Genomic DNA, 26,470 nt, shown 5'->3' with positions numbered 1-26,470 from the left:
GAAGAACGTTCTTGCCTGTTGCAATTTCATGTTTGAATTTGGCTAATAGAGTAATTAGTACTGTTTCAGTGCTGTGGGAGGAATGAAATCCTGATTGTGATTCGTGTAATAATGAGAATTTGTTTATGTAGTTGGTAATTTGCTTGGTTACCAGGCTTTCCATCAGTTTGACTGCCAGTGGTATGGATGCTACTGGGCGGTAGTTGGTGATATCAGTTGTTTTTTTTCTTTGTTATCTTTTGGTATAGGGGTGAGTAGGATGTTGCCATTATCCTTTGGGAAGAGACCATGTTGGAGCATGTAGTTTAAGTGGGATGTGAGGTCTGTTATGAAGCGAAGGGGAGCGGATTTTAGTATGTAACTGAGGCAGGTATCCAGTTTGCAGTGAGTCTTGGATAATTTTTTTAATGCTTGGGTGACAGTTTCAACTGTGAGGGGGGCGAAGCTTGTCCAGGTTCTGTCTGTTGGGTGTTTGCCGTCGATTGGGTCCATACACTCGATGAAGTTTTCAATGTCAGTGATGTTCTGAGGTAACGTGTTACGTAAGCTCATAATTTTTGTAATGACTTGTGATTTGAGGGGGAGTTCATAGTTCCCAAAAGAGATTTTGTTGTTAGGTATGTCCCCACTTGTGTTAGGGATCCAGAGAAGCTCAGTTTTACTTGGGTTCAGGCAAAGTTTGTTGTTTTTAGCCCATTCTTGAACTGAAGTTAGACAGGTAGTCAAGTTTATTCAGGGCTGTGGGTAAGTCAGGTTCAGTAGGTATGAGTAGCTGCACATCATCTGTAAGATGTAGAACTGAGTGTCCACTGACCGAATCACCTCAGCTAGTGGCTTGAGGTAGATATTTAATAGAACAGGTGACAGTATTGATCCCTATGGTACCTCACAGGTCAGTGCCCATGGTGGTGATGCGGTGCTGCCTAACATTATGGACTGTTGCCTGTCTGATAGGATCTGAACCAGGCAAGTACTGTTCCACTGATAACTGTTTTTGCCAGTCGTGCTAGCATAATATCGTGATCCATAGTGTCTAAAGCTGCTGAGAAGTCTAGCAGTACTAACACCGAGGAAAATCCCGTGTCTCGGTTTCTGTGAAGGTCATCTAGTAGGGAAACAACAACTGTTTCTGTTCCATAACCGGGTCTGAATCCAGATTGACATGGATCTAGCTGGTTTCTCTCGTCTAGTCAATCAATGAGTTGATCACAGACTGTTGTTCTATAAGTTTCCCTAAAAATGGGATGTTGGATACTGGCCGGTAATTTTCAAGTTTGTCCTGGTCAAGGTTGTTCTTCTTCAGCAAAGGCTGCACCACTGCCCTTTTTAATGCCGTTAGTAGTTGCCCATTAGAAAGAGAGGAGTTCACGATTTTTGTGACGCCTTCTATTAGGCCCCTGCTTACCTGCTGCACTACTTTTGATGGGCAGGGGTCAAGGGAACAGGTAGTTGGTCAAAGGTTTCTTATCCCTTCCACTCCTAAGGTTTACTAGTGCCTTCTATTTGCCAGTTACACCTCACCTTCCATTTGGAATGCCCTTCCCCCTCCATTTGGCCTCTTTTGTAAAATTTTAGTGTTTGTGGACTCCTGATGAAAGCACTTACGCAAAAACGTGGTCCGTGTCGAGTCTGCTGCCACTTCTTTGTCAAGATTTGTGTGGTTTCAACCATCTGCTTCTTGTATATTCTTTTGCAATAAAGCATAATCAGTGCTGGATCACCCGGTTCACTAGTACTTATAATGTACTAGACATATGCAGCGCTGTACACATTATATGCAGGTACTTTTTCTGTCCCTAGTGGGCTCACAAATCTAAGGTGTATTTGGTACCTAGGGCAATGGAAGATTAAGTGACTTGCCCAGGGTCACAAGGAGCTGCAGTGGGAATCAAAACCAGCTCCTCAGGATCTCAGCCCACTGCACTAACCATTAGGCTACTCTTCCACTCATTAGGCTTGTCTGTCTGGTCTTTCCCACTGTGCTTCTTTTCTGCCTTAGTATCCTGGGGGATCTTCCTTGGTTCTTCCTTCTTTTTTATGTCAAATCTGTATGTGCCATATGAATATATTTATTTTACTTATTCATACTTGTATCCCATAAAGTTTCAGTTCAATGTGGCTTACATTTTACAGTTGTTAGAGATTACATTGATTCAGTTACATTTACAAGGTTGTATAAGTGGTTTTTCTAACATTGCAGCCTGTATGTGTGACTATTTAGATGCAGATGTGCATAAACCCTTCTAAAATCACCTCCATAGTTTGAAAATTGGCTCAGGAAAAGTAAGAATGAAAAGAAAAACTGACCTGATGAAGCATCCTGAGTACCCAGACTGAATAATGCATTCCTTTTAGTGCTGTGGCTGTGCTAAGAATCATATATTACATATTTACTGCAGTGATATTTGTCCTCAACCAAAGACAAGGCTGAATAACAGTAGTCAAAGTTCTTATCTGTTGATATGCACATACCTCACAGTCAAAGATTGATAGAAGTGTTACGTGATGATGTTTTATTTCGGGGGCATATGCTGATATTGCCGTTACCCTGATCCCAAGGGAGCTCAGCTCTACTGTACCTGATGTTAGCAGTTGTGGCGGATACCTCAAACCAAGTTTCAGAAAAAGGATAAGCAATATAAATTAACCATGATCTCACAACTTAAAGCTGCAAGGAGGAAAACAAAATTTTAGGATTTGCCTTTAGGTTGGAAGCTAGCCACAACAAAAAGGTACACTGGCAATAATAATATTTTTTATGCGTAGGCGTAGTTGGAATGTAACAAATTCTTTTGAATGTAACAATTCCTTTTGAATATGACAAAATTTTCTCCAAATTTAAACACCCAAAACAAAATGCAGTGCTAGTTCAGCTGAACTTTATAAATGTATATTTTCCTCATTTGCAGAAATTTGCACCCTCTGAACTCTTGAACTCAGCAGAATGGCAGATACGTATTGCTATGTTGTTCTCTATAACTTTCAATTTTAACCAAATTTGTACTAGAATTCAAACCCTTCCTTGGTCATAAGAATTGATCCTTTGCGTAAATGTATTGTCTTTTAGGCTCCTGTACTTCCCACTCTGCAGCAGGTAAGTATAGTACTCTATTGTCCTTCTCTTGTTTTAAACTTGTTCCTGGCTAGTGCTTGTGTTGGTGCATGATTCACTTGGCTGAAATCTTTCTTGGCTGGAGAACTTTGGTCTATTTTGTATGTTGGAACTCCGAATCAGCAGCAGCGATTTTTGCACAGCATTGATGTTTCCTTCGCCCAGCCAGCCGGGCTGCAGAGCTCACCTGACTCAAACAACTCAAAAGGAACAAAACCCTGTCTCACCTGTTCAAGCAGGATACCTCATAGGGACTTACAGCTAAAATAACTGTGGCCCATCTAGCTATAGGCAAACAAAATAATAATTTTTATATCCCTAAACTTCCAAGACCTATCCTGTTGATACTTTTCCCATTCACTAACGAAGAGCCGTGTGTTCCTGGCTTTTGATTGAACCCACAAACTTCAAATTCCAGTCACTGTTACCAAATCAACATTAGTGGCATATACTACTACTACTTATCATTTCTATAGCGCTACAAGGCATACGCAGCGCTGTACACCATACACAAAAAGACAGTCCCTGCTCAAAGAGCTTACAATCTAGATAAGACAGGCAGACTGACAGAACAATTAAGGATAAGGGAATAAAGAGGTGAAGATAAAAGGACAGGGCAAGCGAGCAGTGGTTAGGAATCAAAAGCATACATACTAAAGGTACCAATTACATAAATAATCTCCAGAAAGATTAAATATAAACTAGATTTATATTTAAGAAGGTATTACCTCATACATCCTATATAAAAACTAACAAAATCTCTTACAGAGTTTGCAAATTTAAACATAATGGAAAAAAGGCATCTAGCGCTCCCAACAAAAAAAAACTGGTTGCTTATCTTGAACCTCATAAGTTAACTTCTCCATAATAAAAACATTCTAAGCTTTCTATACTTGGACTCCATACACTCTGTACCAATCACTTCTCTCATTAAAAAAAAAAAAAATTACTCCTATATAAGCTGTATCTCTGTTTTCTCACACAGAACAGATATTCTCATCCACTTCTATCAAATACCATGCAAGAGCACACTCCCACCATTAATGTCATGTCACACCATCCCATTTAAGACGTTAATTCAACTCAATTCAATTCTTGTATACTGCTAATATCCCCTTTCCAGGGTTCAGTGCGGTTTACATTCTAGGTGAGACAAAAGCGATCCCACATGCTTATCCCATGCCCTTTTAAATTCTGGAACAGTCCTCGACTCCACAACCTCCACCGGGAGGTCATTCCACACCTCCCTCACCCTTTCTGTGAAATAATACTTCCTTAGACTACTCCTAAGCCTATTCCCTCTTAACTTTGTCATATGCCCCCTCATTCCAGAGCTGTCAATATGATAATAAAACAAAATGTAAACACGTACACACAACTGTTACAGACACCTGGCAGCAAGTTTAGAAAATATCTGGACTTTCAGTAGCTCACACCTTTCAATGGTAGTTCAAGATGAATTACATTTGTCATAATCTTAGGACCTGAGCATTTCAACAGGCTTTTTGTTAATAGGGCTGGTTTAATATTTGTTTAGGAGGTTTCTTTTTTTTTTTTTTCAAGGCTGGCTCAAAGGATAGTGGTGCCCTGAGCTGACTTGCCTTGGTGTACCCTCCCCCATCGCATCGCTTCCAGCACCCTCTCTCTCCCTTGGGCCAGCAACTGTACCTGCCCCACCCTAATCCAGTCTCTCTTTTCCTGTCCTCTGTCCCCCTCCTTGCAGGTCCAACACCTCCCTCACGGTCCTATAAAGTTTTCTTCAATCACTGGTGGAAGAAGCAGCAACATGACAGGCTGCCTTTGGCCAGCCCCTGAGTCTTCCTCTTCTGTGTTCTGCCCACAGGAAATTGCATCAAAGGTGGCAGGATGTGGCAGAGGGAAGCAACCACCAGATAGCACAACCTTATGACCTAGATGACCGAGGAGTAAAAGGGGCGATCAGGGAAGACAAAGCCGTAGCGGACAGATTAAATGAATTCTTTGCTTCAGTCTTCACCGAGGAAGATTTGGGTGGGATACCAGTGCCAGAAATGGTATTCGAAGCTGAAGAGTCAGAGAAACTTAATGAATTCTCTGTAAACCTGGAGGATATAATGGGGCAGTTCTACAAACTGAAGAGTAGCAAATCTCCTGGACCGGATGGTGTTCATCCCAGAGTACTGATAGAACTGAAAAATGAGCTTGCGGAGCTATTGTTAGTAATATGTAATTTATCCTTAAAATTGAGTGTAGTACCAGAAGATTGGAGGGTGGCCAATGTAGCCGATTTTTGAAAAAGGTTCCAGAGGAGATCCGGGGAATTATAGACCGGTGAGTCTGACATCGGTGCCGGGCAAAATGGTAGAGACTATTATTAAGAACTAAATTACAGAGCATATTCAAAAGCATGGATTAATGAGACAAAGTCAACATGGATTTAATGAAGGGAAATCTTGCCTCACCAATCTACTACATTTCTTTGAAGGGGTGAACAAACATGTGGATAAAGGTGAGCCGGTTGATATTGTGTATCTGGATTTTCAGAAGGCGTTTGACAAAGTACCTCATGAAAGACTCCAGAGCAAATTGGAGAGTCATGGGATAGGAGGTAGTGTTCTATTGTGGAATAAAAACTGGTTAAAAGATAGAAAACAGAGAGTAGGGTTAAATAGTTAGTATTCTCAATGGAGAAGGGTAGTTAGTGGGGTTCCCCAGGGGTCTGTCCTGGGACCGCTGCTTTTTAACATATTTATAAATGACCTAGAGATGGGAGTAACTAGTGAGGTAATTAAATTTGCTGATGACACAAAGTTATTCAAAGTCGTTAAATCGCGGGAGGATTGTGAAAAATTACAAGAGGACCTTACGAGACTGGGAAACTGGGCGTCTAAATGGCAGATGACGTTTAATGTGAACAAGTACAAAGTGATGCATGTGGGAAAGAGGAACTCGAATTATAGCTATGTCATGCAAGGTTCCACATTAGGAGTCACAGACCAAGAAAGGGATCTAGGTGTCGTCGTTGAAGATACGTTGAAACCTTCTGCTCAGTGTGTTGCTGCGGCTAAGAAAGCAAATAGAATGTTAGGTATTATTAGGAAAGGAATGGAAAACAAAAATGAGGATGTTATAATGCCTTTGTATCGCTCCATGGTGCGACTGCACCTCGAATATTGTGTTCAATTCTGGTCGCCACATCTCAAAAAAGATATAGTGGAATTAGAAAAGGTGCAGAGAAAGGTGACGAAAATGATAAAGGGGATGGAACTACTTCCCTATGAGGAAAGGCTAAAGTGGCTAGGGCTCTTCAGCTTGGAGAAAAGGCGGCTGAGGGGAGATATGATAGAGGTCTATAAAATAATGAGTGGAGTGGAACGGGTAGATGTGAAGCGTCTGTTTATGCTTTTCAAAAATACTCGGACTGAGGGGCATGTGATGAAGCTACAATGTAGTAAATTTAAAACGAATCGGAAAAAGGTTTTCTTCACTCAACGTGTAATTACCGTATTTTTCGGACTATAAGACGCACTTTTTCCTCCCAAATTTGGGAGGAAAATGTTGGTACGTCTTATAGTCCGAATGTAGCAACCCCCCCATTACAGGCACCTCTCTCCCTCCGTTACAGGCATCCTCCGTCCCTCTGTTACAGGCTCCCTCCCTCCCTCCGTTACAGGCACACCCCCCCTCTCTCCCTCCGTCGGAATTTTAAAACGCCTCACCTCTTCGGTGTGACTGAAAGAGCGGGACCAGAGAGCTGAGAAGAGAAGGCTGAGTGAAGATCGCCGAGCAGCATGCACGCTGAAGCGCTGCTGCTACCGCGAGTCACACCGACGAGGTGAGGCGTTTTAAAATTCCGACGGAGGGAGAGAGGGGGGTGTGCCTGTAACGGAGGGAGGAAGGGAGGGTGCCTGCAACGGAGGGAGGGTGCCTGGAACAGGGAGGGGGGCCTGTAACTATTTTTCGGACTATAAGATGCACTTTTTTTCCTCCATATTTGGGAGGAAAACCTAGGTGCGTCTTATGGTCCGGTGCGTCTTATAGCCCGAAAAATACGGTAAACTCTGGAATTCGTTGCCAGAGAATGTGGTAAAGGCGGTTAGCTTAGCGGAGGTTTGGACGGCTTTCTAAAGGAAAAGTCCATAGACTTATTAAATGGACTTGGGGAAAATGCACTATTTCTGGGATAAGCAGTAGAAAATGTTTTGTACTTTTTTGGGATCTTGCCAGGTACTTGTGACCTGGATTGGCCACTGTTGGAAACAGGATGCTGGGCTTGATGGACCTTTGGTCTTTCCCAGTATGGCAATACTTATATACTTATGTATTATCCTTCCCTGCTTTCCTATCATATATTGTAGTTCTGCCCTACTTCCCTCACTTTGTGGTAATGAGTACACACCACTTTCCTTTATTTTATCTATCTAGTCTGTAAGCTGCCTAAAAGGTACGTCTGTTGTGCGGGATAGCAAATATTAATAAAATTTGGAAGACGCAAGGGCTGGCTGAAGGAGCCTGTCATGCTGCTGCTGCTGCCGCTAGCGGCAACCAATGTAAACTTTACAGGACTGGAGGAGAGTGAGAGAGGTGAGGGTGCAGTGCCGGACTCCATGAGGAGAGAGAAGAGAGGAGAGACCGGATCGGGAGGGGGTGTGTGTGGAAGAAAAGGCTTAACCTGTAAACCAGGTGAGGTCAGAGGCTGGGTATTTTGATGCCTTTAATCGCTGGTGCCCTGGGCCAGAGTCTCATCTAGACCTCTGGTCTGGTTAAGCCAGCCCTGTTTGTTTTATATAATTTCCTATACTATGATTTTATCATGTGTTTATTCTTTTATTGAGTGTATTTAATTATGGTAACCAGGCACCAGGTTGGCCCATTACTTTTGGAACACAAATGAAAGCTAAGTACGAAAATGGGGATGCCTAATGGTTCGAGCAGTGGCTGAGAACTAGGGGACCCAGATTAACTCTCACCACAGCTCCTTATAATCTTGGATGAGTCACTTAACCCCCCCCCCTCCCGCCTCTGGCCCAAACTCTGATTGTGAGCCCTGAAGACAGAAAAATACCTACTATGCCTCAATTTATACCACTTCAGTGGCTTGCAAATGATATATAAGAAATAAAATAAATAAATACACTGCTCAGTGCCAAAGAGGAAAGCAAGAACTCTTAGCAATACCTCAATGTAGTCTTATTACTTCATGGGTCTAACCAAGCACAGGTTCAACAGCCACCCTCCATGTGCTTCTTCTGCCCATTCTCCTCCAGGCTAGCCTGCTAGTGCTAAGTTAAACCCTAATACAGGCAGGAACAGCAACTTGATTGGCTCAGGCTGACAGCCAATCACATCTTCCCGATCCTAAAGTGCCCACTAGCTGCACAGTCTGTTCCTCTCTATGCTCCACCACCAGAGTCTGCTTAGTGCTTATTCTGGATAAGGGGGTGGGGTGGGGGGCATGTCCTGCAGTGTCAGCAGCTACACACAGGTAATTGTGTGATTTTATGAAATTATGTACATGCACGTCAATTATGCACAGAATGGCGTGCATGGATAATTCCCTGGGATGTACCTAGTGGTTATAGGAATGGTTTGAGACTCAGAGAAGCCAGGATTCAAATCTTGCATCTCCCACTGATGCTCCTAGTGACTTTCCCTACTGTCCCTGACAAAAATGGCAGTGTATCTACTCTCCAGGAGATGGGTTATCCTTTCACAAAGAGGATACGTCTTCAGAAATTCTGTATCCAGTAGGGTAGGAACAGGACTGCTGCTGTTGATGATTTCACTATTAAAGAACAGGGATAGCTAAGAGATCAGTGACCATGATTACTACGGCTGGGAAAAAAAGGCATTTTTTAATGGGCAGTAAATGGCCGTGTGCTAAAATTAAAAGTAGCGCGTGGCTATTTACTGCCTGAGCCCTTACTGCCACCCAATGACCTAGCGGTAAGAGCTCACGTGCTACTCACGTAGTAATTATGCAGTAAGCCAATGTGGCCGCACTGCCGATTACCGCCAGGAACGCCTATGGTAGTGGTCTAGTGTTTCACTTGCACCTGATTTTTAATGTTTTATGACTAACTTGTCAATGTTATTTCATTGGTGAACTTGACTTGAGGAATTTCATTATTATTATTTTGTGCATTTATATATCTATATAGTAATTTGTCATTTAATATGAGTATTTTCTGTTTATATATGTATGATTTTTATCACATTATGTTTTGCAAAATTTATACTTTTATTATACTTTTATCATTGTTTTTAGTAGTACATGTTTACATCAGCCTTTTTATGTTTTGTAGACGCCTGTGGCAGGCGTTTTGGCGCTGAAACGCAACAGCTGTGTCGAGTCGTTTGATATTTTTCAATAAAAACCTGGAATAGTACATATGTTTCCCTTGTTGTTTTGAAAGAGCCAGCTTACCCTACTCCTTCTTTCTCGCTTGATGGACTCTCGTAGGGATTGAATGTACCTCACTTTTTTGGTTTAAGGATTCTATACAACAAAGTATGATTGAAATTCTGTGAAAGCCCAGACTAGAATCCAACAGAAAATCTGTGGCGAGACTTGAAAACCGCAATCCACTTTGATCCCCAGCAAATCACATAATGGGTCAAAGTCATGGGTTAATCGGTTGAATAGACTGAAAAAAAGGTAGGTCTGATGGATCATGGGTCTGTATATTCAAATTGTTACCTATCATTTTTCCAGTAGGGGCCTACCTATCCAAACTCAGTTTCAAAAATTACTTCACAGTTATCTATTATAGTGGTCATTTCAAGAGGGAATGAGTAGGAATGGCATTCCCATGGTTAGCAGGGTAGCAGAATGCTTGGGAATGGTATTCTCCTTGTTAAAGGTCTATGTCTCTACGTACTGTGATATCCCCCTTCTCACTCAGGGTGACCTGGTTCTCAATATGCAGATCATATGCAAATTAGTGTGCTACCCCTTCTCACTCAGGGTGACCTGGTTCCCACTCAGCAAATTAAACAGGTCTCACCAACTGCATATTTCTCAGGCAACTGTTTATTCCAGCCCTTGGGCACACTTCTTCTAGCTTAATACTTTATACTTTCATAGATCTTCACACTGAGACCCCACACATGATACATGGGCTCAGTACTACACCAATACTTTGGGGACTCTCAACCCCAGGCTTTGCAGCCTGCTTCTCTCAGTACTTTGGACACACAGTCCCCCATTTGAACCCACAGTTCTGGTCACACAGTCTTTTCTTCTTTGGACACACAGTCCCTCCACTGAACACACAGTTCCTATAAGTACTGAGGACACCCAGTCAAACACTAATGCTTTAGGGACTTCTTACCCCAGGATTTTCAGCCTGCTGATCTCCTTTGGACCCGCAGTCCACCTCAAGTCCATAAGGTTAGCCAGTATCTTTCAGGGGCTCTCTCTTCTTCTGCTGCTAGCTCACTTCTCTTCCTTTCACAACTCAGGTGGGGTATAAAGTGGTTAATTAGCTACACAGGACCCAGCCCATAACCGCCTGCACCTGTGGACCTCCCAGGGCTCTCCCCGGTCCTAGTGACCTCCTCCTTCTTCTAGCGCCCTCTAGTGGCCTACACCATATAGGACACCCTCTTACTTATCACAGTACTACAGCTGCTGAATGATCACTGATTATATTCAATATATTGTGGATGAGTCATGGATAATGGGCCATGGGCAAAATATATGGGTCATGGGTTACAGGATACATAGGTCAAATGGGTCATGAATTAGCTTGCACGACCCACTGTTTTTCTGATCCCCAGCCAATTTGAAAGAGCTTGAGCTATTCTGCCATGAAGAATGGGCAAAAACTGCACCATCCTGTTTTGTAAAATTGGTAGACCCTTATCTGAAAGGCCTCATGGTTGTTACTGCTGGAAAAGTGGCTTCCATCTGGAGGCACAATAACGTTCCTCAGAGCGGACTGATAAGAATTATATTTTGGGTAAAGGCCAAACACGGACTTAGAATTTGTTCTATAGAACCTAATGAGGCTGAGTTCATTTTCTAAAGATGAACACTGATGGAAAATGCATGCCTACTGTTAATGTTCACGTCATACCTGGCATATTACAGCGAATGGTGAAGCTTTTCTTGATACTTTTGCATTAAAAAAACAATTAATTAGTATTGTATTAGCAGACTGTTTCTCTGTCACACCTGCCTACTCCTGACGTCAAAATCAGAATCCTTATGCTACTGATGCCTTAAAATAGCCATACATTTCTCAAATCTGTTAGGCAGAGAAAAATCAAGAGGAAATGTTGAGTCACAGGGGTGTGAAGATTTATGCAATCAGGAATTTTTAGTTTCTTATTCTTAATTACTTTTTGAATATTCTATAATTATTCTTTTCCTTTGAAACTGTACAGTATATTTGTGTACATGAGCGAAACATTTGAATTATATCTTTTGCATAGCATACCTGGGGGATTGTTCAGAGCTGGAACTATGACTTCAGGACAGACGATTTATCTGAGCTTTTGAAGCCAAGTATTCAACCCTGGAGTTCTTCGTATTTTGTGCTGTGTTTGTTTTTGACAACAGTGTACATTGACAGCATTTTACACTTTGTGTGTACTCTTGTTTTGCACGTTTTGAATCTTAACTGCTATTTTGGAGATTTTGACGCAACTTATATAGTAAATTCCACAACAAACTTTTTAGCCAATGATGAGGAACAGATCGTTTTGATCACTCTTAGCTCTATAGATCTGTTGGTCTGGAGCTCTTTGAGGCTTTTTCCTTCCCTTTAGTGTAACTTGCTTTATTCTCACATATTTTTTCTATTGTAGTGGGTCAGTTTTGGCTATTTGTTTTCAGATTGTGAAAATGTACATGGGTCTTTAAGCTTCCATGATAGGGAAAAGTAGAGCAACTGGAGTCTACTATCGTCTACTCAAACAGCACGATATAACTGATTACAAGATGCCCTTCAGAAAGGCGGTAAATAAATCCTAATAAATAAATAACAGACATTAGACAAGCTACTAATGTGGAAAGGCAATAATAATGGGAGATTTCAATTATTCCTATATTGACTGGACGAATATTTCACTAATAGAAACAGAGAAAATGACAACAAATAAAGACCATCCCCTTAATTCTATAAAAGTCACTAAAAATTGCATGCGCAATATAATTGAATAATGAGCTAATTAGCGCTGATAATTTTAACAAGCAATTATTGGCACCAATTAGATTTAATTGAAATGTACACATGAGTCAAAAAAGGGGGAGTGGAAATAGGAGTGTCATAGGGTATCATGGGCAGATCAGGAGCATTTTGTTAAGTTACGCGCACGTAGTTAGAGAACAAGGGCATCCATCCCTAAATTTATGCACAGATATTTGCACCAGTGGCGTAGCTAGGTGGGGCGCCAGGGGAGCGCCTGCTCCCCCAAACGGAGTTCTGGCGGTGCCTATTTGTTTCTTGTGGTGTTGCATTGAAAATGTGCGCCGGCAGAAGTCCGCTCTCGCGCCATTTTTGCTCCCCCCACGCCGTCAACCTGGCTCCGCTTCTGATTTGCACCACATTTTAATTAGTGCAAAGAACCTTGCATAAGTACTATTCTACAGAGGACAGTTCAATCAGATCAAGCATATATTCAGGAGCCATTCCAAATATTATTTTGAAAACGAGGATGCTGGTTTTTAAAAAAACACTCTTGCCTTGATTGGAAGCCAGTGTAGCATTTCAAGCAGTGGTGCTGCTCTTTCGTATTTCAACTTTTTAAATATCAGTCTTGCTGCCATGTTTTGAACAGTTTGTAGCGATTTTAGTGTGTCCTTTTTACATGTAAAGAGAATATCATTGATTGCACTATTAGCCGGAATGAATGTCTAGGAAAATAGTCTCTAATCCTTCTCAGTTTCTATAGTGTTCTGAAGCTTTGTGCTGTGATACATGATTTTATTTAAATGACACAGCTGGATCTGAATATTGACTTGCAAGTCTTTATTTGCAGATCCTTAAGCCGAGATCATGTCTAATCTTGGAACAGCAAAGACCAGAGTCAGGGCATTGCAATTAGTCCAAAATGCTGCTGTTGCTATGTTGGTAACAGGCAGTGTGTTTTTACTAGCAAAAAAGGTGCCGGTACTCAAATGCCAGGCCACCCTTCAGGGGTAAGGTGGTCACTGAGGAACCCACCCCACAATAGCCAGGCCCCCTGCAACCAGTCACAGAATCTATGACAAGGCAGAATTGGTGTGTATAGCCTGAGCTCTTTCATTAAAACTTGGGCTCCATGGGTCAATTTTACCAGACAATGGAGAAGGTGCCAGTACTCAGTACCCCCAAGTACCCCCTCAAAATAAGCCCTGGCAACAGGTATAACTCGGGTAACACATATTATTCCAATTTTGAAAAAGTTACAGTGGTTGACAGTGCAGAGTAGAATGCAATTCAAAGTTCTTTGATATGTGCATTAGGCTATTTATAGATCTGCACCAAAGTACTTGAAAGATAGTTTTATTGTGTAAGGGAGTTTGAGGTCTGAAATGACAATGTGTCTGTCATCTGATGTGGTGTCCCACACAAGATATTGTGAAACCAGATCTGCTGCTTTTTCTGTGGCTTTAAAAGGCCAATTGAGATTGTGCTCTGAAAGTTTGCAGTTCAAGCACTTATTAAAGACTTCTCTGTTTGTGAAAGCATTTATGTAAAGATGATTATTACAGTGGTGCAGTTCTGATGCAAGTCATGGATATGAGACATCAATGGTAGAATATGCTTTCCATGTATTTTATTGATGGTACTGTATGTAGTTTGCTGTGTATGTTTTTGTAAACTGCTTTGATTTAAGTGGTCTATAAATGTGTAAAATAAATAAATACATTCTAATGGAAGGGAGTTCTACATACTTGGGACTACCCATTAAAATGTCCAAGGTTTGTCTTAAAACCAGACGGTAACCGAACAACAAAATCTCAAGGGACAAGCAATAATACACAAGGAAGTGGGAACGGTGGAAGGCTAGACCAACCTCAGGAACAATGCAGTTAAAGTTTATTGCTTAAGATGTGTGTAAAAGTAACATAAAATCATTGCTCATAATACCAACGGCGTTTTCAAAGCTTGTACGGACTATCACCACACTCTGGGAAATATATCCTGTTTGTTTATTTTATCTTATATGTCCAAACAAATCGGAGAAAATATTTCTTCACCCAACGCGTAATTAAACTCTGGAATTCGTTGCCGGAGAATGTGGTGAAGGCGGTTAGCTTAGCAGAGTTTAAAAAGGGGTTAGACGGTTTCCTAAAGGACAAGTCCATAAACCACTACTAAATGGACTTGGGAAAAATCCACAATTCCAGGAATAACATGTATAGAATGTTTGTACGTTTGGGAAGCTTGCCAGGTGCCCTTGGCCTGGATTGGCCGCTGTCGTATACAGGATGCTAGGCTCGATGGACCCTTGGTCTTTCCCAGTGTGGCATTACTTATGTACTTATGAGCAGACCCATAGGATTTTTTTGACCCCTGATGCAGGCGTTTGTATGCCGAAACACGGCCCATGTCAGTCATTTTCAGAATAAAAGTTTTACATTTTTCTCAATCCTGAAGGCCCAGTGTTTGCTTTTCTTGTGTTTCTGTTAATTTTTCTATGCTGTTACCCTCTCTTTTGGGACCATTTAGTGCTCAAGACTAGACATGGCACTGTGTTTCGGCACGTGACGTGCCTGCCTCAGGAGTCTGACAATGAGTATGTCAAAAAATACTGCTAGGTGCATCTGTTACACTACTGTTCTCTGTATTGTGCATCTGTTCACACATGCACAGTCTTTTTAAAGGCCTCCTTGCTGTTTCCAACAGTGGCCAATCCAGGTCACAAGTACCTGGCAGAAACCCAATTAGTAGCAACATTCCATGCTACCAATCCCTGGGCAAGCAGTAGCTTCGCCCATGTCCATCTCAATAACATACTATGGACATTCCTCCAGGAACTTGTATCATTTTAAAACCCAGATACGCTAACTGCTTTTACTACATCCTCTAGCAGCGAGTTCCAGAGCTTACCTATTCTTTGCGTGAAAAAATATTTCCTCCTATTTGTTTTTAAAGTATTTCCATGTAATTTCATTGAGTATCCCCTGGTCTTTGCACTTGTTGAAAGAGTGAAAAATCGATTCACTTTTACCCATTCTACACCACTCAGGATGTTGTAGACCACCCCCCCCCCAGCCATTTTTTTTCCAAGCTGAAAAGCCCTAACCTCTTTAGCCTTTCCTCATATGGGAGCAGTTTCACCTCCTTTATCATTTTGGTCACTCTTCTTTGACCCTTTTCTAATTTTGCAATATCTTTTTGGAGATACAGTGACCAGAATTGAATGCAATAACTGCGCTCACATCTTGGATCAATACAGAGGTATTATAATATTCTTAGTCTTATTTTGCATCCCTTTCCTAATAATTCCTAGCATCCTTTTTTTGGCTGCTGTCACGCACTGGGCAGAAGATTTCAGCATATTGTCTACAATGACACCTAGATATTTTTCTTGGTGCTGACTCTGCATCATGTAACTATGATTCGGATTATTCTTCCCAATATGCATCACTTTGCATTTGTCTGCATTTAAATTTCATCTGCCATTTGGATGCCCAGTCTTCCAATTTCCTAAGGTCTTCCTGCAATTTTTCACAATCCACTGTATTTTGACGACTTTGAATAGTTTTGTGTCATCTGCAAATTAATCACCTCACTCATCGTTCCTATTTTCAGATCATTTAAAAATATGTTAAATAGCACCAGTCTCAGTACAAATCCACACTATTCACCCTCCTCCATTGAGAAATATGGCCATTTAACCCTACCCTCTGTTTTCAGTCCAATAACCAATTCCTAGGACATTGCCTCTTATCCCGTGACTTTTTAATTTCTCAATAGTCTCTCATGAGGAAATTTGTCAAAAGCATTCTGAAAATCGAGATACGCTACATCAGCCGTCTTACCTTTATCCACATGTTTATTCACACCTTCAAAGAAATGAAGGAAATTGATGAGGCAAGACTTCCCTTGGCTGAACCCACGTTGACTCTGTCCTGTTAAGCCATGTTTTTCTATGTGTTCTGTAATTTTATTCTCCACTATTTTGCCCAGCAATGACGTCAGGCTTACTGGTCTGGAATTCCCAGATCACCCCAAACCCCTTTTTGAATATAGGCATTACATTGGACGCTCTCCAATCTTCAGGTACTACAGATGATTTTAACGACAGGTTACAGATCACAAACAACAGATCAGCAATTTCACGATTGAGGTCTTTCAGTACCCTGGGGAGTAGCTGTGTGATATTCATTAACTTGTTCAGAAAATCTGTAGTAAATTGCATACTCACTCAAAGCACCTAGGGAAAGTTAAATACAAGCGTATGTTTGCTTCATCTTTCCCGTTTACCAGTGCAAAATCTTGGCACGACCTGCCGAAGCAATTAAAGGGGATACCTAACCATCATCTCTTCCAAAAGTTCCTAAAGACGTTCCTATTTTCAAAAGCCTACTCCCTGCCGAGCCCGGCCATTTGACTCTCCTGCTGACGGTTGGCGGGAGGCTCTGATCCACTGGCCCCTGCCGAACATTTTTACCTCCCCCCCCCCCTATGTTTTCTCTGTCTATTCTGTCATCTTATGTTTTATCTTTCTTATTGTATTATTTCATGCACTATTGTAAGCCACATTGTGCCTGTGCTTGTGGGAAAATGTGGGATATAAATGCGCTAAAATAAATAAATAAATAAAACCTACTGCATTACAAAGAAAGAAAAAACATGGAATCCGTTCTGCTTGTAGTAATCCCAATCCTGAGGAAAACTATAAAAGATCTTCGAACCCCGCCCCCCTATTTCTGGAGGATAAATCACTAAAAGAAATATTTCTCTCCCTCCCACCACTTCTAACTTTTCACCACCAACCACCTAACCTGAAACAAAAATTTACAAGAATTAAACTCCAAACAGAGTCGCAAACAGAAGAAAGCGGCATAAACTCTTGCAAGGCACCAGAATGAAAGTTATGGTGGCACATATCAGAGGACCCTACAGCTACCCACATGGGAAAGGCATTCACAACAAAGGTTCACATTCATGCTTCTCTGGTCGCCGCATCTCAAGAAAGATATAGTAGAATTGGAAAAGGTGCAGCGAAGGGCGACTAAAATGATAGGGGGATGGGATGACTTCCCTATGAAGAAAGACTAAGGAGGCTAGGGCTTTTCAGTTTGGAGAAGAGACGGCTGAGGGGAGACATGATAGAGGTATATAAAATAATGAGTGGAGTGGAATAGGTGGATGTGAAGCGTCTGTTCACGCTTTCCAAAAATACTAGGACTAGGGGGCATGTGATGAAACTACAGTGTAGTAAATTTAAAACAAATCTGAGAAAATTTTTCTTCACCCAACGTATAATTAAACTCTGGAATTCGTTGCCGGAGAACGTGGTGAAGGCGGTTAGCTTAGCAGAGTTTAAAAAGGGGTTGGACAGTTTCCTAAAGGACAAGTCCATAAACCGCTACGAAATGGACTTGGGAAAAATCCCAGGAATAACATGTATAGAATGTGTGTACGTTTGGGAAGCTTGCCAGGTGCCCTTGGCCTGGATTGGCTGCTGTCGTGGACAGGATGCTGGGCTCGATGGACCCTTGGTCTTTTCCCAGTATGGCATTACTTATGTACTTATGTACTTATGTAATGTATACGGCCCGATGCAAAAAAGTATGAAGAGAGATGCTGTATCAGAGAAACAAGCTAAAAATTAAGGACATGTATCAGGCTTCATAGATATAACAAACTATTTATTTATTTATTTATTTGCTGCATTTGTATCCCACATTTTCCCACCTCTTTGCAGGCTCAATGTGGCTTACATTATGCCGCAATGGTGATCGCCATTAACGGAATGAGGAGTGCAGAGTATTATTACAATTAAGGTACATAAAATATCAAGTAAATTGGAAGTAAATAAATAAATAATTCATATCAGGTATATGATAGCAAGTAAAAAGTATAACGTTCAATATTAACAATGTGGTGAAAGTAGTCAAATTAAAATTCAATATTGGCTTGTTCTGGTACAGTTTAAATATTAAGACTTTATGAAGGATTCTTTTTATAAGTCTCTTTGAACAGCTTAGTTTTTATTACTCCTTGTGAACTACGCAAGTCATTTAGGGACACTTTTACTAAGTCATGACGCGCGTTTAGCATGCGTCAATTTTGAACTACCGCCCAGCTACTGTGTGGCCCGGGCGGTAATTTCATTTTTATGTGTGTCCACTAAGTGCACTGGAAGATTTCTGCCATGCAGCGCTAACCGGGCGGTAATTGGCATTCTACGCGCGTAGACCATTACTGCCTGGTTAAAGCGTGAGACCTTACCACTGGGTCAATGGGTGGCAGTAAGGGCTCAGGCCGAAAATGGACGCGTGCCAATTTTTATTTCCCCCCCCCCCAAAAAAAAAGGCCTTTTTTTGCAGGCACGGTGAAAAATGGGCCTGCGCACATCCAATACATGCGTCTACACCAGCATAGGCCATTTTTTGGCGCGCCTTAGTAAAAGGACCCCTAAACTCTCTCCAGTGCCCCAGGCACAAAATAAGTCCCTGCATATCATATATAAACTGCTTTGATTATAACCACAGAAAAGCAGTATATAAAATCCCATCCCCTTTCCCCCTTTCCCTATTACAGCAAAAAACAAGAGTTACAGCTCAGTAAGGGGGTCTTTTACTAAGCTGCGGTAGAAATCAGCTGGCGGTAAACGCCGAGATGCCAACTGATTTCTACCCCAAACTAAAAACGCTACCACAGCTTAGTAAAAGACCCCCTAAGCAAACTTTTCTCAAAGGAAGATCACTCCCTTAAAGGGATCTTCTGAAGCAAACTTGAACGGAAAATTCCGAAGTTTAAAATAAACACTTTTTTGGACCGGTTAGTGCCACTGAAAATGTCCAGTTAGCACCCAACTTGAAACCGGCTACTCTGGGGGCAAACCAGGGGTGGAATCAGCACGTGGCCAGTCATGGTAGCCACCTAAATAGGACCGCATAAAACAAAGCGCTATCTTTTTGTGGTTCGCCATAGCCGGTTAAGTGCTGAATGTTGCCGGCTTCATAAACTTGTCAATTTAATGCCAGAGCCCGGACATGGCCTTACATTGAACTTCTGGGGATAACACCAGCGGCAGTGAGCAAAATGCCGAGCAAGTCGCTGGCTGAATATCGACCCCTGTGAGACGAACAGAAAAGGACTCAATAGAGTCACTGGTTTTCTGACCTATTATCAGATATAGAGCTGGATTCTATATATGGCGCCTAGAAAATCCATGCAGAAAACATTTCCACCTAAGCCTATTCTATAAGCGGCACCTAGATTTTGGCTCGGTATATTGAATACACTTAACTGATATCCTAGGGCCAGATGCACTAAACTTAACGAGCTATTAACGAGCAAGTAGTAAACCCTGGCATGCACTAAAGACTTTTTTCCGACGATGGTAGCAGCTAACGAAAACGGAAGGCAGATGAGCAAATTGTGTAGAAACCCTGTTGTAATGAGATGCACTAACCTTTTCCGATTGCCTTAACGCTGGAAAATCTAACGAGAGGTCTGTACCTCTTGTTGGGGCTGCGCGGGATTGAAAAACTGCTACAAAAGTAAAAAAAAAAAAAATAGCGCTCCGCTTTTAAAAAGATGTCTATTTTGGCCATCATCCCCCCCCAAGACGCTGCGCCACTCACCCCCTCCGATGTGGCTTGACAGTGCAGTTGAGGACGCCCATTCAAAAAACAAAATGTCCATTTTGGCCATCATTCCTCCCCCACCCCCCCCCCCCCGAAGACGCCGCGCTGCTCACCCCCTCCGATGCGGCTCGATCCAGAGGACAGTGCAGTTGAGGACACCCATCCCCAAAAAAGTCTTGGAAGTCTCTAAGCCAATCACAGCGCGTTTAGCTCAGCTAAACGCGTTGTGATTGGCTCCGGGACTTCCAAGTCTCTCAGCTGAGTGAAGCACTGCCAAAAAAGACATTTTTATTATTGCAGGGGGCGGGGGGGATGACGGCCAAAATGGACGTTTTTTTTGGATGGGTATCCTCAACTGCACTGTCCTCTGGATCGAGCCACATCGGAGGGGGTGAGCAGCACGGCGTCTTCGGGCGGCACAGGGAGGCGTATTTGGCATGCGCAGAGCAGCCAGCATAACGCCTGGCTGCTCTGCGCATGCTCGACCGGCCGATTGGCCGACTGTTTAACGATGGAATAGAGAATGCAAGTGAGCTACAACGAGTAGCTCATTTGCATTCCCTTTCCTTAATGCATGCCCGTTCCTTACCGATTCGCTAAGGGAATTGGTAAGGGAAGGGCTCTAACGATTGTTTAGGGCATCTGGCCCCTAGTGTCTAACACTACGTGCCTTCTTTTACACCCATGAAAACACTGCATAAATCCCGGTGTGTAGATTTAGGCGCAATGGGCCATATTCTATAACAATGCACATAAATTGTGAAACGCCCAAGAATGCCCATTTCTCTGCCCATAACCACGTCCCTTTTTGCTTGCGCGCATTAAAATTTAGGCGCAGTGCGTTACAGGAATACGCTTAGAGAGTTGTGTGTGTAAATTCTAGTTATTTACAATTAGTGTTCATTATTGCTTGTTAAACCCTGATTAGCTTGTTAAGCCAATTAAGTGATGTGCGTTGTTAAAGAATACCCTTGGATTTCAGCACGGATCCCTAGGCAAGCTAAATAGAATCTGGGGGATAGGGTCTTTGAGCTGTAAAGTATTACTGTCACATCACCTTTACCTATTTCCCACCCCTCCTTCCATCTTGCACTGTACTAACCTAGGTAAACAGCCTAAAACTTAGATAAACTTGTTTAACTGATTTGTTTCTCCACTGACCTGATGAAGGGGAAGGAAGGAATTTTGGATTTAGCTCATGCCTTTGTTCAGTTGTAGCTCAAGGTGAGTTACATTCAGGTACAATATTTTCCTGTTCCTAGGGCTTACATTCAAAGTTTGTACCTGGGACAATAGAGAGTTAAGTGACTTGCCCAAATCAGAAAGCCGCTATGAGATTTGAACCTGGCTTCCCTGGCTCTCAATTCATTGCTCTAAACATCAGGCTGATGCAGTGGTGTACCAAGGGTGGGGCGGTGAGGGCGATCTGCCCCGGGTGCACGCTGATGGAGGGTGCAGAGAGCAGCTGCGCGCCTGTCGGCTCCGCTGGTTCCCTGCTCCCTCTGCCCCGGAACAGGTTACTTCCTGTTCCGGGGCAGAGGGAGCCAGTGGAGCCGACAGGCGCGTGGCTGCTCTCTGCACCCTCCAGCAGCCAAGAATGCACCCGGGGGGGGGGGGGGGGTCTTGATGCGCCAGGGAGGGGGGGTGTCATTGCGCTGGGGTGGGGTGTCGTGCCGCACCCTGGGGTCTGCACCCGGGGGGGGGGGGGGTGCGCAGCAGCGATCCGCCCCGGGTGGCAGCCGACCTAGGATCGCCACTGGGCTGTTGCGCCATTCTCGGAAGCACGTCAAAGATATATAAGTTAGTCCAATAAACAGCTATCATCTACAACTTGCTTGTTAACCATTATTGCTGATTTATCCAAGTGGATTTAACGTGGCAATCAGCAGAGAAAAAACAAGTGGAAACACCCAACAGGTTAAAATAGGAACCGATTCTGTTGGATGACCCTGGAGTCTGCCTTCAGATTCTCTGAGAAGGTCTTTAGATTCTTACAAGCAACAGGTTATGGCTAAATGTGCCATCTTACCTGTGGGGAACCAGTTGGACTGCACCTTGTGGTTAGACTCCTTGGTGGGGGATGTCAGCAGATCCTTTTCCATCACTATCTCGAAATTCAGGATGAACATGATGACGGCACCATCCTCATTCTTCACTGGCACCACATCCACCAGGCATAGGAAGCAGGTCCCTGAAGCAATAATGAGTAAGAAGTGGGGGCAAGAAGAAAGGAAGTCAGAGGGAAGAAGAGAAAGAAAGAAAGCGGAGAAAGGAGAGAGAGAGGCAGAGAAGCAAAGACAAGAGCGAGAAAAAAGGAGTCCAATGCCAGAAGTAGAGGGAAAGGAAGGGAGATGAGAAGATTACAGAGAGAAAGAGACGGAGAATGAAAAAAATGGGTGTGAGAAAGGAGAAAAGAGGAGAGTGAGGTAAGGGAGACAAAATGAGAAGGAGCAAAAAAGAAAAACAAAATGAAAGTAGCAATTAAAAAGAGATCCTTTAAATGTTGTAACATCAGTATTGCTGACAGTACAATAGTTAATTTATATAGCCCATTCTTCCAGCTTAACCCTAAACAGTAACAATAAGACCACAAATATAACACAATCAAACATAAGGAGTAAAATGTATAAAGAAAATACCCATCCAGTAAAATGCCAAATCATAATAAAATCAAAAGCAATTCCATAAAAGACAACAAACAAATAATTTAGAGTCAATGTTTAGAGTTTGTCTAGCTAACTTTTGGAATTAGCTGGACAAACCCGAGGTTTCAATATTTCCACTGATTTCTGTAGATAAACTTTATCTGAGCAACTTGACGACCACAGCTAAAGTTACTAACACTCGTATAACTTATACAACTGACATATTGTAATTGTTATTGTTGTATTGCAAACCGCTTTGGTGCCTATTGGTATAAGGCGGTATAACAAATCAAATCAATAACACATGTTATTAATAAATAGGTCCCATTGCATAAAATGGGACCTGTGATAAAATAACACGAGTTAATGGTGTTAGTGCATGTTAATGCAACAATACAAGCTTGTAATAGTCATCATTATACAGGTGAAAAGAGAAGGCAGTGGGGGAGTTCCTGGACGTCCTTTTACTTTCAATGGACAGTGCGAGTATTCAGCACTGTCTAGATAAAGTTTCCCAGCTTTCCCAGCTAAGCTAGGTTGCACAAACAGTAGGCCTAAAGTCAACTTTATCTGAATAATTTTATCTGCATGTTTTCAGCAGAAAAATTATGACCAGCTGAGCAAAAATGTACTAAGTGTGAGGTTACAGATAACAGAGATAAAGGCTATAAAAGTTTGGAGAGGTACATTTGGGCAACCTTCACTTTTGAAAGTTTTGCGTACTATAGGGTCAGCAGAAAGGGATTAAGCAATTTTTTTCCACAGAGATTCCAGAGATGTAGATGTTTTAAGTTTGCTATTTTTCAAATGTGTTGTTCCGAAAAATGTGCTTTTTTTCTATTGGTAGATATTTCTAATTTTTTAAAGACGTAATTAGTCCATACCTGAAGCTGAAATTTTGCAGGATTTAGCTGTTGATATCCCTCTATCTTGTGCTACAAATAAGTCACATACCCCATTTTTGGTACCTGTTTTCTCAGCCCATTTATCCAGCTAAATTCTGCTGAATATCAAGAGCGAGTTATTAAGGTACTTTAATCATCTAAGTTTGCTAGAATACCTTTTTAGAGGGTAATTTTCAAAGGGATCCTTTTACTAAGGCGTGCTAATAGATTTATCCTGGGATTCTATATATCATGCCGAAATTTCCGTGCAGAAATTGAAGCATATTCCATAACAATGCGCATAACTTAGGGGGCCTTTTTCAAAGGCACACAAGTGTTTTAGCGCGCGCTAAGTTTTAGCTTGCACTAAATGCTCAAGACACCTGTACATTTGTATAGGTGTCTCTAACATTTAGCTTAGCGCATGCTAAAAATGCTAGCACGCCTTTGTAAAAGGACCCCTTAACAAGTTAACAAACTAATCAGTGCTAATTGGACATTAACAAGCAATTAGCACGAATTGGCATTAATTAGAATTTACGCACACTACTAAGCGTATTCTGCAACGTGGTGAGCATAAATTCTAAGTTGCATTGTTGAGAATGGGCATGGTTATGGGCGTGGAATGGGTGGGTCATGAGCGTTTCTAAAATCTATTTATTTGTTACATTTGTATCCCACATTTTCCCACCTATTTGCAGGCTCAATGTGGCTTACATAGTACCGTAAAGGCAGCCGCCAAGTCCAGTAGGGAAACAAATACAAAGTGATATAGTGGTAGAATAAGGTACATGTGTTTCAGGTACAATGGGGATCGAGGAGAGGGAAGGTTATATAGTGTCCATTACGAGCTTTGGTTTTGCTGTGTTGCAGAGTGTAGGTATTTATGTTGGGTTGGTGAGGTATGCCTTTTTGAACAGGTTGGTTTTTAGTGATTTCCCGAAGTTTAGGTGGCCGTAGGTTGTTTTCACAGCTTTTGGCAATGTGTTCCATAGTTGTGTGCTTATATAGGAGAAACTGGATGCATAGGTTGCTTTGTATTTAAGTCCTTTGCAGTTTGGGTAGTGGAGGTTTAGGTATGTTCGAGATGATCTAATTATGTTTCTGATTGGTAGGTCTATGAGGTCTGTCATGTATCCTGGGACTTGGCCGTAGATAGTTTTGTGGACCAGGGAGCAGATTTTGAAGGTAATACGTTCTTTGATTGGTAGCCAGTGCAGTTTTTCTCGGAGGGGTTTGGCACTTTCGAATCGCGATTTACCAAATATCAGCCTGGCTGCTGTATTTTGAGTGGTCTGGAGTTTCTTTATGAGTTGTTCTTTGCATCCCGCGTAGATTTCGTTGCAGTAGTCTGCATGGCTTAGTACCATTGATTGTATTAAGTTGCGAAATATTTCCCTCAGGAAGAAAGATTTTACGCATTTAAGGGGCGGGAAGAATTGCTGGACATGGAGGGGTGGGGGGCAGAGGAGAGAGAAAAAAAAAGCTTACATGACAGCCTTCCTAGGGCTCGTTTCATTGCAGTGGCGTAGCCACAGGTGGGCCTGGGTGGGCCGGGGCCCACCCATTTAGTGCTCAGGTCCACCAAACAGTAGCACACATTTAGTGGTAGCTGATGGGCATCTCAAGCTCGGCCAGCTGAAGACATCCCCCTGATGGTAACAAAAATGCTACTCTCCACAGTGCTGGCACCTGCACATGCTCAGTTTTCAGCGCATGCCTGCTGCATACTGCCAAGCCGTGGCGTAGCTACGTGGGGCCTGAGGGGGCCTGGGCCCCCGTAGATTTTCGTGGGGACCCCCCTCCCGGCGAACCCGCCCCCGCCTACCTTCCGTTTTGCTGGCGGGGGACCCCACTCCCCGCCAGCCGACATCTTCTCCCGTAAAACGCTGCAGCCGGCACTGGCAGAGAAAAGTCTTCATCCTCGCATGCTGACGTCCTGCACGTTGTACGTGCAGGATGTCAGACTCAGAGAACAGAAAGTTCTGTTCTCTGAGTCTGATGTCCTGCGTCAGCATGTGAGGATGAAGACTTTTCTCTGTCAGTGCCAGCTGCTGCGTTTTACGGGAGAAGACGTCGGCTGGCGGGGAGTGGGGTCCCCTGCCAGCAAAACGGAAGGTAGGCGGCGGCGGGGGTGGGTTCGCGGCGGGAGGGGGGGTCGGCAGAGACAGGGGGGGTGACGATGGCGGCGGTGGCGGCGGGGGGGCTAAAATGTGCCCCCTCCCCTCGAGCTGTGGACCCCCCTCCCACGCAAGTCTGGCTACGCCCCTGCTGCCAAGGTAGAAAGAAGCATTTTCCCGCCAGCTGAAATATTTTTTTTGGTGGTGGTTGGGAGGGGGGAGAACACTTGGTGCCCACCCACGTCTTGCCTAGGCCCACCCAAAATTTGTTTTCTGGCTACGCCCCTGCTTCATTGTTGAGGAAACGGGCATGGTTCCACTAGTTTTTAGATGTTTCTGGCTTGGACATTCTTTTTAAAGAGTCCCTCTATGCAGTTCAGGCAGCAACATTTTTTAAAGGACTTATTGAATAATAACTCCCCGAGGCAGAGTGAAATCACTCAGTATATCAAACCATGTTGGGGATACATGTCAAGATGATTGAAGTGGTAGCAAGAGACTGGTTGCATTGTTTAAGTATAATTTTTTTTTAACATGAAAATAACGGCTACTGGGAATATAGAGACATTGGAAGATGAGTTTCATCGAGACCTAGAATTAAAATGATCAATGATGTTAGCTTTGGCAGATGAAATCATTTGTTGCTGCGCTGAATGTTTTTTATGATGGTCCACTTTATCTAAAATGATTTTATTCTACAATTTAAGATAACTGAGAAATTAATATATGTGTTGCGCAAATAAATGAATGAGCAAGGGGCATAGTAGTCAACATGGGCTATTGTTAAGACATGTTATTTTACTACTAACTTGTGCTATTGTAGCACAGGTCCCAATTTATGCGATACATAGGGCTCGATATTCAGCACTATTTAACTGGCCAGGAACGGCTCCTGGCCAGTTAAATAATATTCAGTGCGAGATAGCTGGTTATATCCACTGAATATTAGCACTTAGCGCGATATAGAT

General features: G+C 42.7%; 1 protein-coding gene across 1 annotated transcript in view; it reads right to left on the bottom strand.

Moving 5' to 3' along the window:
• Positions 1-26,470, bottom strand: part of KCNH2 (potassium voltage-gated channel subfamily H member 2) — a 948,799-nt gene that overhangs the window by 425,241 nt on the left and 497,088 nt on the right. Inside the window, exon 3 of the mRNA XM_030195619.1 lies at positions 21,883-22,044. Within this exon, the coding sequence (XP_030051479.1) occupies positions 21,883-22,044 (162 nt within the window). The remainder of the gene's footprint in view (positions 1-21,882; positions 22,045-26,470) is intronic.

Source organism: Microcaecilia unicolor, chromosome 1, assembly GCF_901765095.1.
Source record: "Microcaecilia unicolor chromosome 1, aMicUni1.1, whole genome shotgun sequence".
Classification (NCBI taxonomy): Eukaryota; Metazoa; Chordata; class Amphibia; order Gymnophiona; family Siphonopidae; genus Microcaecilia; species Microcaecilia unicolor.
This window is presented reverse-complemented; position numbering and strand designations above follow the sequence as displayed.